General features: G+C 52.2%; 1 protein-coding gene across 3 annotated transcripts in view; it reads left to right on the forward strand.

The window, feature by feature from the left end:
• The window catches only part of adam19b (ADAM metallopeptidase domain 19b), a 271,511-nt gene that overhangs the window by 124,783 nt on the left and 134,601 nt on the right, over positions 1–12,127 (forward strand). For all 3 annotated transcript variants that reach the window (XM_072511913.1, XM_072511914.1, XM_072511915.1), the window contains 2 exons: positions 2,701–2,779; positions 9,148–9,224. In XM_072511913.1, the coding sequence (XP_072368014.1) occupies positions 2,701–2,779; positions 9,148–9,224 (156 nt within the window). The remainder of the gene's footprint in view (positions 1–2,700; positions 2,780–9,147; positions 9,225–12,127) is intronic.

Raw genomic sequence — 12,127 nt, forward strand, 5'->3', positions numbered from 1 at the left:
TGGGTTGTGGGGGTGGCATCCACGCAGACACGGGGAGAATGTGCAAATTCCACATGGACAGTGACCCGGGGCCAGGATCGAACCTGGGTCCTCAGCACCCTGAGGCAGTAGTGCTAACCACTGCACCACCGTGCCGCCCAGCTCCTTCTCAAATACTGATTCCTCCGGGGGCACAAACATGAATTCGGACCATCTAAAGAAAGTTGCCACTGCAGCCTTTGTAACATGCGTGAATCCTGGTTTATCGCTTAAGAACATAAGAAATGGAAGCAGGAGTAAGCCCCTCGAATCTGCTCTGCCATTCAAAGGGGAGATGGTGGCATGGTGGTAATGTTGCAACAACCCATTTGGTCACTCAGAAATCTGCAATCCTTACCTGGTCTGGTCTACACGTGACTCACACCCACGGTAATGTAGTTGACTCAGAACCGCCCCCTGAAATGACCAAGGAAGCTATTAGGTTCAAGCGCAATTCGGGATGGGCAACAAATTCTGTCCTTGCTAGGCACACCCCAGCCCATGAAAGAATTTTAAGAAATAAGATCATGGCTGAGCTAATCTTGGCCTCAGCTCCACTTTTCAACGCTGCTCCCCTTGACTCCCCTATTGTTCAAGGTGCGATATATCTACCTATAATGGAATATCCCAAGGTGCTTAACCTTGTGGGCAGCACGGTAGCATGGTGGTTAGCACAATTGCTTCACAGCTCCAGGGTCCCAGGTTCGATTCCTGGCTTGGTTCACTGTCTGCGGAGTCTGCACGTTCCCCCCGTGTGTGCGTGGGTTTTTTCCGGGTGCTCCCGTTTCCTCCCACAGTCCAAAGATGTGCAGGTTAGGTGGATTGGCCATGATAAATTGCCCTTAGTGTTCCAAATTGCCCTTAGTGTTGGGTGGGGTTACTGGGTTATGGGGATAGGGTGGAGATGTGGGCTTGGGTAAGGTGCTCTTTCAACGAGCCGGTGCAGACTCGATGGGCCGAATGGCCTCCTTCTGCACTGTAAATTCTATGATTGTCTATTAACAGCTGCATTATAAATCAGAGTATGACACCAAACCATAAAGGTCTTGGCCAAAGAGATTGTAATGAGGAGTGTCTTTCAGGTGGAAAGTGAGGCAGAGATGTGTGGTGAGCTAAGGGGGCCGAGACATCTGAAAGCATGGCCACCAATGCTGGAGCGATTATAATAGAAGATTCTCGAGAGGTCAGCATTGGAGGATCATTGATATCTTGGATGGTGGTGGGGCCGGAGGAGATTACAAAAATAGGCCGAGCGAGACCATGGCTGGATTCGAAAACAAGGTTGAGAATTTTTAAATCAAAACTTTGTTTGACTGAGTGCCAGTGGATGTCTGGGGTTGATAGGAGAACGGGTTCAAAAATCAACCTATCTTAGCCTTGAATGCACTCAATGACCCAGCCTCCATTTGTGGTTCCATTTGAGAAAAAGGGATATCGAGGCACTGGAGGCAGTGAAGAACTGATTCACATGGATGCTACCAAAATGTAACTAACAGGATGGATTTGAGCAGGCTGGGCTGTTCCTTCTGGAAAGAGAAGCATGAGAAGAGTCCTGATGGTGCTCTTTGAAATAAGGAAGGGGATTTAGAGGGTGAATTTGGAGAAAATCTTTCTACAAATGGAGGAACCCAGAACAAGTGGACACAACAATAAAATAGCCATGATCAGGACAATAAGAATGTATAATTCTTGCCGTATGGACTGGCTGAAGTAAATACCATTGATGTACTTAAGGGGAGATTTGAGGCAGAATCTCTCAGCCTGGGGCCGGGCCGGAGAATCCGCCCGACTGGCGCGAATCGCAGCACACCGCCCCAACGGCGGCACGCTACGGAGAATCGGTGCCATTGGCGCCGGCGTGGTTAGCGCGGTGCCGGTCGGGGGCCGCTCTACGCGGCCGGCCTGCTGATACTTAGCCCGGGATGTACTGAGCGGCCATCGTAAAAAAGCCGAGTCCCACCTGCGCCGTCCACAGCTGCTCTCAGCTGGCGGGAACTCGGCATGGAAGGATCGGGGAGGGCGACCTGTGGGGGTGGGGGGGAAGGTCTGGCCCTGGGTGGGGGTCTCCAATATGGCCTGCCCCGAGATCAGGGCCCACCAATCGGCGGGCTGGCCTCTCTGGCTGGGGGCCTCCTTTCTTCCGCGCCGGCCCCTGTAGCCCTGCGCCATGTTGCGTCGGGTCCGGCGGGTTGAAGGAAGCCACTGCGCATGCGCAGATCCCGCGGCGCCCAGTTGACGCCGGGATCAGCAGCTGGAGTGGCATGAACCGCTCCAGTGCCATGCTGGCCCCCTGTAGGTGCCAGAGTTGCTGATCCTGAGGCCGTGTTGACACTGTCGAGAAACGCGACGGCGTTTCCGACGTCGTCAACACTTAGCCTCAGGATCACAGAATCCCACCCTTGATGTTTAAATGAGGGAGAAAGGTATTGAGAGATATGGGTGCAGTGTGAGAATAGGTCATTTGAGTGGACAAAAACTATGTGGACTACAAACACTGACAGAGCTGTTGAGCAGCATGTCCTCCATCAATGACGTAGTTTCTATATAAGCTGAACGTTCTGAATTAAAATCGTGATTTACACCTAGACAAGTTAAGAGGTTGGAATTTGAGAGTGAGTTCTGATAGTATAAAACCTGTCAAGTTTATTGAGGAATGAAATGGAAGTACCTCTGTCTTTTCAGGCAATTGATGGCATCGGGTTACGCCGAGACTCACTACAGCCAGACTGGAGAGCAAAGAACCAGCTACCCTGACCACAAGGTGAGTCTGTGAAATGCTGTGTGTGACTGAGGGGAGCTGGGTTACAATGGGTGATCTTGTTGAGGAGCTGCTAGAGCTGATCTGAATTGTACCTGTTGTTAAGCCTTTGACAGCACATAGCTGAGCAGTGCCTTGTAAATAACTTGCATGCTTGCACTCAAATATCCCTGTGTCTGGACAAAAGTCTGGCATCTTGCTTTAAATCCGAAACATTCACGAGAGAGGTTAATTTAAAAAATCCACCTTGTTAAATAAAAGAAAGAGCTTATATTATTGGCATATGCACTTACATTTCCCAGATTTTGTGTGGACTTTTGCATTGTGATTTGTGGGCATTAGAAATAAATATGTTTCAGTGTGGCCCTCTCTATAGGACTCTGTGAACAGGGCAAATAATGGTGTGTCTCCTTAGCCAATCAACTTGAAAAGTTCTCACATTGAGACATGCAGAGTTTAAATCAGAAAGTCTAAGCTGGAATATTTAAGTCAAAGTCAAATAACGTACAGAAGTAAATCAAAGAGAAAGTCTGGATTAAGAGAGAGAGACAAAGAGGCAAAAAGAAGTTATAAAAATATATTAATTTTACCATTGTCATGCATCTCCAGTAGTAGTTAAAATCTGATGGGCAGTATGGTGGTTAGCACTGCTGCCTCACGGCGCTGAGGACCCAGGTTCAATCCAGGCCCCGGGTCATTGTCTGTGTGGAGTTTGCACGTTCTCCCCATATCTCTGTGGGTCTCACCCCCACAACCCAAAAAGATGTGCAGGGTAGGTGAATTGACCATGCTAAATTGCCCCTTAATTGGAAAGAAAAGAATTGGGTACTCTAAATTTATTTTTAAAAATCTGATGGAATGAGATTCCATGTTAATGAAAATATATTTTCAGTGCCAGAGCAGTTGGTCAGTGCCAGGCCATTAAAAATTAACTTCAACTTGAATGGGCAAGCCTAAGGTTTTCTGTCATGTTTAGTGCTATAGGGGTGTCACGGTAGTGCAGTGGTTAGCACTGCTGCATCACACGCTAAGGACCCAGGTTTGATCCCGGCTCCGGGTCACTGCCCGTGTGGAGTTTTCACATTCTCCCCGTGTCTGCGTGGGTCTCGTCCCCACAACCCAAAGATGTGCAAGGTAGGTGGATTGGCCATGCTAAATTGCCCCTTAATTTGGAAAAATAATTTAAAATGTTTTGAGTTATGTAGCCTATGAGTACCCCAACTTCATGTTGTTGCATATATTTGAATGGTGAGTCTCTCCGTGAGGTACCAGAAGTGATGCTTGTGGAGGAGGAAGGCAAATCGGACAACAATTCCTGATTTTTGTGTTTAACTGTGCATGTCCTGGGAGATAGGTAGCTGCAGTCCAATTTACAATTTAACAACAGCAAGCACTGATTGCTTCACTGATATTCCCACTGTAAAGTCCAGATGATTCTAACATTTTTCATAGCCTGAAGATGCCTCAAAATGTTTTACGGTCAATGAAACATAGACACTGAAGTTTGCAACCAATTAACGCACAAACTGCCAAAAGCAACAATATAGGCAGTTTTGTATGGGACCTCCTCCAGTCCAGGTTAGGTGGATTGGCCATGCTAAATTGACCCATAGTGTCCAAAAGGTAGGTGGGGCTACAGGTATAGGTTGGGGGCGTGGGACTAGGTAGGGTGCTGGTTCTAAGCTTCGGTGCAGTCTTGATGGGCCGAATTGCCTCCTTCTGCCCTGTAGTGTTTCTATTCCATGATTAAGGGGCTAGTTGATGGCCACTTAAGAGCCCCTTTCCATCACAGTCTTAATTTTGAGGCTAGCAGGAGGAATTCATGGATGGGATGGAAGCCTGGCAGGTCACCCTGCTCAGGCCTTGGTCTGGAAAGGTTTGGGATGTGGAGATGGGGGGGAGGGGGGTGTCTTAAGGGGTGCCTCCATCACTGATCATCTTTCTGTTTCGTCGTGTGTTCAGGGTCTAGATGGAATTCTTTGCCGTTTGTCTATTCTCCCAAAGTAAGCTGCTCGAGACTGTAGTTTGTTAAAACCATCGCACTTTGTTCAGAGCTACACGTGGGGCAGCACGCTAGCACAGTGGTTTGCACAGTTGCTTCACAGATTTGATTCCTGGCTTGGGTCACTGTCTGCGGAGTCTGCATGTTTTCCGTGTGTCTGCATGAGTTTCCTCCAGGTGCTCCGGTTTCATCCCACAGTCCAAAGATGTGCAGTTTAGGTGGACTGGCCATGATAAAATTGTTCTTAGTGTCCAAAGAAAAAGGTTAGGTGGGGTTACTGGGTTACGGGTATAGAGTGGAGGCTTGGGCTTAAGTAGGTTGCTCTTTCCAAGGGCTGGTGCAGACTCGATGGGCCAAATGACCTCCTTCTGCACTGTAAATTCTACTGTATACATATTGAGACCTCTGCATGAGATTGGAACTTCCCCTCTCTTCAGATCTGTTTTTTAAAAAAAAATATTTTATTGAGGCATTTACATATATATACACATCAAATACAACCATAAAAAAAGCAAGCAAACAGGAATGCAAAAATCATAACAAATAAATACCTAACACCCCACTGCAATTCGATTACCGTCGCAACCGGTCCACAGCAGACACCATTTCCCTGGCCCTACCCTCATCCCTAGAGCATCTCGACAACAAGGACTCCCAGATCAGACTCCTTTTTATTGACTACAGCTCCGCCTTCAACACCATAATCCCAGCCAAGCTCATATCAAAGCTCCAAAACCTAGGACCTCGCTTCCCACTCTGCAACTGGATCCTCGATTTTCTGACCAACAGACCACAATCAGTAAGAATGAACAACAACACCTCCTCCACAATAGTCCTCAATATCGAGGCCCCACAAGGCTGCGTACTTAGCCCCCTACTCTACTCCCTGTACACACACGACTGCGTGGCAAAACTTGGTTCCAACTCCATCTGCAAGTTTGCTGACGATACGACCATAGTGGGCCGGATCTCGAATAACGACGAGTCAGAATACAGGAGGGAGATTGAGAACCTAGTGGAGTGGTGCAGCGGCAACAATCTCTCCCTCAATGCCAGCAAAACTAAAGAGCTGGTCATTGACTTCAGGAAGCAAAGTACTGTACACACCCCTGTCAGCATCAAAGGTGCCGAGGTGGAGATGGTTAGCAGTTTCAAATTCCTAGGGGTGCACATTTCCAAAAATCTGTCCTGGTCCACCCACCTCGATGCTACCACCAAGAAAGCACAACAGCGCCTATACCTCCTCAGGAAACGAAGGAAATTTGGCATGTACACATTAACCCGTACCAACTTTTACAGATGCACCATAGAAAGCATCCTATCTGGCTGCATCACAGCCTGGTATTGCAACTGCTCGGTCCAGGATCGCAAGAAACTTCAGAGAGTCGTGAACACCGCCCAGTCCATCACACGAACCTGCCTCCCATCCATTGACTCCATCTACACCTCCCGCTGCCTGGGGAAAGCGGGCAGCATAATCAAAGATCCCTCCCACCCGGCTCACTCACTCTTCTAACTTCTTCCATCAGGCAGGAGATACAGAAGTCTGAGAACACACACGAACAGACTCAAAAACAGCTTCTTCCCCTCTGTTACCAGACTCCTAAATGACCCTCTTATGGACTGACCTCATTAACACTATACCCTGTATGCTTCATCCGATGCCGGTGTTATGTAGTTACATTTTATACCTTGTGTTGCCCTATTATGTATTTTCTTTTATTCCCTTTTCTTCTCATGTACTTAATGATCTGTTGAGCTGCTCGCAGAAAAATACTTTTCACTGTACCTCGGTACACGTGACAATAAACAAATCCAACCTAATCCAATCCATCCCGCCACCTGCTCTCCAACTCCGCAAACTCCTTGTAACACCCCCCCGCCCGTGCACCCCTCCCCCACTGCTGACATCTTAACTATTTTCGAAGAAGTCGATGAACGGCTGCCATTTCCAGGCAACCCCTGTAGTGATATGCATCACTGTATATACACAGGGGTTAATGTAAATACACAACAACTAAGTAAGCACTAGAGGGAGCACCAGAGGTGTCATGACATTCAGACACGTAACCAATGGGTCATTAGATCAGGACACAACCAATGGGCAATCAGGACACCCAGAGGTGGCATTACCACAAGGGGGCACTACACAACCCATATAAAAAGTATAAGGCATACAGGCTCTGCCTCTTCCACCAGCAGAAACCAAGACAGCAGGACAGGGTTGATTATCAGCAACATCACACCCCAGCACATGGTCGAGAGCAAGCTTGTATAGTTAGCAGAGTAGACTGAGTTACTAGAGGCAGATTAGAAGAGTGTCGAACTCATTTAAGAGCATTGTTAATCGTTCAATAAATACGTTAAACTTATCTCCGAGTCTGGAGCATCTTTCAGCAGAGCCTACATCAAGTGGCAGCTTATGTTACAAGCAATAACATAACACAACAAACCCCTCCACAGTCCCTCTCAAGGCGAACTTTGTCTTCTCCAGTCTGAGGAACTGTGCCAGGTCACTCACCCAAACCCCCGGTTTCGGCGGCACCGATTCCCGCCATTCCAATAAGATCCGTTTCTGGGCTACCAGGGAGGCAAAGGCCAAAATATTGGCCTCCCCCGCCCCCTGGACTGCCAGGTCTTCTGACACTCCAAAGATCGCCACTTCGGGACTCGGGACCACCTTCACTCTCAAGACCTCTAGCATAACGTCGGTAAACCCCTGTCAGAATCCCCCAAGCTTCAGACAAGCCCAAAACATGTGGACATGATCCATGGGCCCACCCGTATACCGCCCACACCTATCCTCCACCCCTTCAAAAAACCTGCTCATCCTGGCCACAGTCATATGTGCCCTGTGAACCTGTGGGCGTGAAGGCCTGTGTGCCTTGTCCTTTTTATATGGGTTGTGTAGTGCTCCCTTGTGGTAATGCCACCTCTGGGTGAACCTTGAACTGAATAAGGCTAAGCCTAGCACATGAAGAGGATGCGTTCACCTTCCTCAAAGCCTCCTCCCACAATCCAACCACCACCCCCCTCTTCCTCCCACTTACCAGGGGCGTCATTCTCCGACCCCCAAGTGGGTTGGAGAATGGCCGTTGGCCGCCGTGAATCCCACCCCTGCCGGTTGCCGAAGTCTCCGGCACCGGATATTCGGCGGGGGTGGGAATCGGGCCTCGCCGGTTGGCGGGCCCCCCCGCTGGATTCTCCGGCCCGGATGGGCCGAAGTCCCGCCGATAAATTGCCTGTCCCGCCGGCGTGGATTAAACCACCTTTTGAACGGCGGGACAAGGCGGCGTGGGCGGGCTCCGGGGTCCTGGGGGGGGGGGGCGTGGGGTGATCTGGCCCCGGGGGGTGCCCCCACGGTGGCCTGGCCCGCGATCAGGGCCCACCAATCCGCGGGCGGGCCTGTGCCGTGGGGGCACTCTTTCCCTTCCGCCTCCGCAACGGTTTCCGCCATGGCGGAGGCGGAAGAGACTCCCTCCACTGCGCATGCGCGGGAAACTGTCAGCGCCCGCTGACGCTCCCGCGCATGCGCCACCCCGAGATGTCATTTCCGCGCCAGCTGGCGGGGCAACAAAGGCCGTTTCCGCCAGCTGGCGGGGCGGAAACTCCTCCGGCGTCGGCCTAGCCCCTCAATGTTGGGGCTCGGCCCCCAAAGATGCGGAGCATTCCGCACCTTTGGGGCGGCGCGATGCCCGTCTGACTGGCGCTGTTTTGGGCACCAGTCGGCGGACATCGCGCCGTTTCGGGAGAATTTCGCCCCAGATCTCTGTTGCTCAGTCATGTAATATTACACCATCATTACATCAGGATCACGTGCCTCTGATGGTAACCTTTTACTCTAAACATTACAGTTCAGATTGAAGACTGTTTTTGAGCTGGAAGACAGGTCATCAGCACCTGTGCTGAGTTCAGAGATGTCCTACTGGTTTGCAGCTTTGGCTCTTATGTTAGTGGGTGCGGATAAGTTAAAACCCACCTCACGCACATATCAATGCTCGTCATGTGCAACAAATTCCTGTTGCAAGGTTTTCAGTCATGAGGCGCAGACCTTAGTTACATTTTCCCAGCAAGGTATTCCCGTCACATGAATAGCCAGGGGGCACCAAGAGGCATAATGTTGCATAACAGGACTGGGAGGAGGTCAGCGTCTCACACAGGTTTCCGCGCTCAGGATGAACGCACAGAAACTCAAGTGGATTGTCTGCATGATGACCACAATCCACTGGGCCCGAAACACTGGAGGCAAAACATTCATCATTATATCCCATATACTCCAGGGTTGCTGTTAGCTGGACGAATATATTCACTATTCCACATGATGCCCAGGGACTGCTTGTCATTATTAACCCGTTTGCTTTTGTTTCAGGCGCACTGTTTTTACCATGGCACTGTGAAAGGTTTCGAGCACTCCAGTGTAGTACTGAGCACGTGCACGGGACTCCGGTAAGATTGCTTACGCATGTATTTAACTACCTTGAATAAAAATGACTTCACAATTTAAAAATCATCATTTGATTTGCAAATTTCCTCATGAATTAAACAAGCAAATTTTCCTTCAGTTAGCAAACGTGTGTATGACTTGGGTGGGGCGGGGGGGGGGGGGTAGTGGTGATGCTGATTGGTATGTGGCAAGGGGGAAATACTACAATTTTTATTTGTGAAATAAGGCAGCAGTGGTAAGGTTGGCAATTATTGCACTATACCTTGATGCCTTGAGGTGGTGACAGTGAATCTTCTCCATGAAACTCTGCAGTCTTGATGATGATGGAGGTCCTATGATAGTTTCAGATGGGAAAAACACAAGCTTGCGTTTCTATAGCACCTTTCACAAGCTCACAGACAACTACATTCTTTTCAGTCAGCATCGTCAAGGGAATGTCGGGAAATGAAGCAGACAGCCGGCACTCATTAAGGTCCAATAACTGACCAGATATTCTTGCCGCGATTCTCCGCTCCGGTGTTCCGAGACAGCATTCTCCGGCCTACAAGGGGGCTAGCAGGGGCGTGGCGGGAAGCGTGGCAGAGACCCGGCGCCACGTAAACGCCGCGGCGCACAACAGGTTACGTGAGCGCACAGGCTACAGACGGGGCACCATGGCACCCTGTCGAGCAGCGCCCAGGTTCACACACCGCGACCTGGAGACGCTGCTGGATGCCCTCAAGGAGAGGAGTCTGTACCCCGGACCCGTCCTGTGTGGTAGTGTCGTGTCCGTCTGTCCCCTGTGGCCCGGCGCCTGTGGAGGGAGGTGGGCGTGGCCGTGAGTGCCACCGCGGTGACACACAGGACTGGCGAGCAGTGCCACAAAAAGCTCCACACCCTACTGAGGGCAGCCAGGGTGAGTACGCAGCAGTGTGCGCATGACACCAACCCCCCTACCCCCCACATGTGTGACACCCACCCCCTCCACAGGGGGATGGTACAACCACAGCTGTGAGGCACATGGCTGCAGCCACCCATACAAGCCGCGTTGGCCCTGTGCCCTGTGCACCCATGCCAACATAGACCCAACTGCATGCAGTGGACCGCCTAATAATGCTGTTATTCCTCCCCCACCCCCCAGGAAAAGAGCGCCCATAACCAACGGGAGCGAGCCCGAACCGGAGGGGGTGAACCTGACCTGCGTCACCTCACTGTGCATGGGCAGAGGGTACTGGACATAGCCGGTGCACCCGAGGACCGGGAGATTGCCCATACCAAGGTCGGGGCGCACCACCAAGTGAGATCCCCCCCCTGCCTGGTCCCCTTCTCCTCAGCTCTCCCCCCCTCAGCCCTTTCCCATGAGCCCTCCCCCCTCAGCCCTTTCCCCTCAGCCCTCCCCCTCAGCCCTTTCCCCTCAGCCCTGTCCCCTCAGCCCTGGACGGCCAGCCGACGCAGACCAATCGGGCGCATCAGGCTTACACCGCCCCCGGCCAGCGCCTGGGCGGCCAGCCCATAGGGACTCTAGCAGCGACGGGGAGGGCAGCTCCAACAACAGTCCCCCGGCCCAATCCAGTGACGACACAACGACACAGGCCACCAGCACACAGGGGACAGACGGACACGTCACGACCACACAGGACACCAGCGCACAGGGGACAGACGGACACGACACGACCACACTGGACACCAGCACACAGGGGACAGACGGACACGACACAACCACACAGGACACCAGCACACAGGGGACAGACGGACACGACACAACCACACAGGACACCAGCACACAGGGGACAGGCAGACATGACATGACCACACAGGACACCAGCACACAGGGGACAGACGGACACGACACAACCACACAGGACACCAGCACACAGGGGACAGGCAGACATGACATGACCACACAGGACACCAGCACACAGGGGACAGACGGACACGACACGACCACACAGGACACCAGCACACAGGGGACAGACGGACACGACATGACAACACAGGACACCAGCGCACAGGGGACAGACGGACACGACACTACCACACAGGACACCAGCGCACAGGGGACAGACGGACACGACACGACCACACAGGACACCAGCGCACAGGGGACAGACGGACACGACACGACCACACTGGACACCAGCACACAGGGGACAGACGGACACGACACAACCACACAGGACACCAGCACACAGGGGACAGACGGACACGACACAACCACACAGGACACCAGCACACAGGGGACAGGCAGACATGACATGACCACACAGGACACCAGCACACAGGGGACAGACGGGCACGACACAACCACACAGGACACCAGCACACAGGGGACAGGCAGACATGACATGACCACACAGGACACCAGCACACAGGGGACAGATGGACTCGACATGACCACACAGGACACCAGCGCACAGGGGACAGGCGGACATGACATGACCACACAGGACACCAGCGCACAGGGGACAGACGGACACGACACGACCACACAGGACACCAGCGCACAGTTGACAGACGGACACGACATGACCACACAGGACACCAGCGCACAGGGGACAGACGGACACGACACTACCACACAGGACACCAGCGCACAGGGGACATACGGACACGACACGACCACACAGGACACCAGCGCACAGGGGACAGACGGACACGACACGACCACACAGGACACCAGCTCACAGGGGACAGACGGACACGACATGACCACACAGGACACCAGCGCACAGGGGACAGACGGACACGACACGACCACACAGGACACCAGTGCACAGGGGACAGACGGACACGACACGACCACACAGGACACCAGCGCACAGGGGACAGACGGACACGACACGACCACACAGGACACCAGCACACAGGGGACAGACAGACACGACTCTACCACACAGGACACCAGCGCACAGGGGACAGGCGGACA

The sequence above is a fragment of the Scyliorhinus torazame genome, chromosome 7 (genome assembly GCF_047496885.1).
Source record: "Scyliorhinus torazame isolate Kashiwa2021f chromosome 7, sScyTor2.1, whole genome shotgun sequence".
Taxonomy (NCBI): Eukaryota; Metazoa; Chordata; class Chondrichthyes; order Carcharhiniformes; family Scyliorhinidae; genus Scyliorhinus; species Scyliorhinus torazame.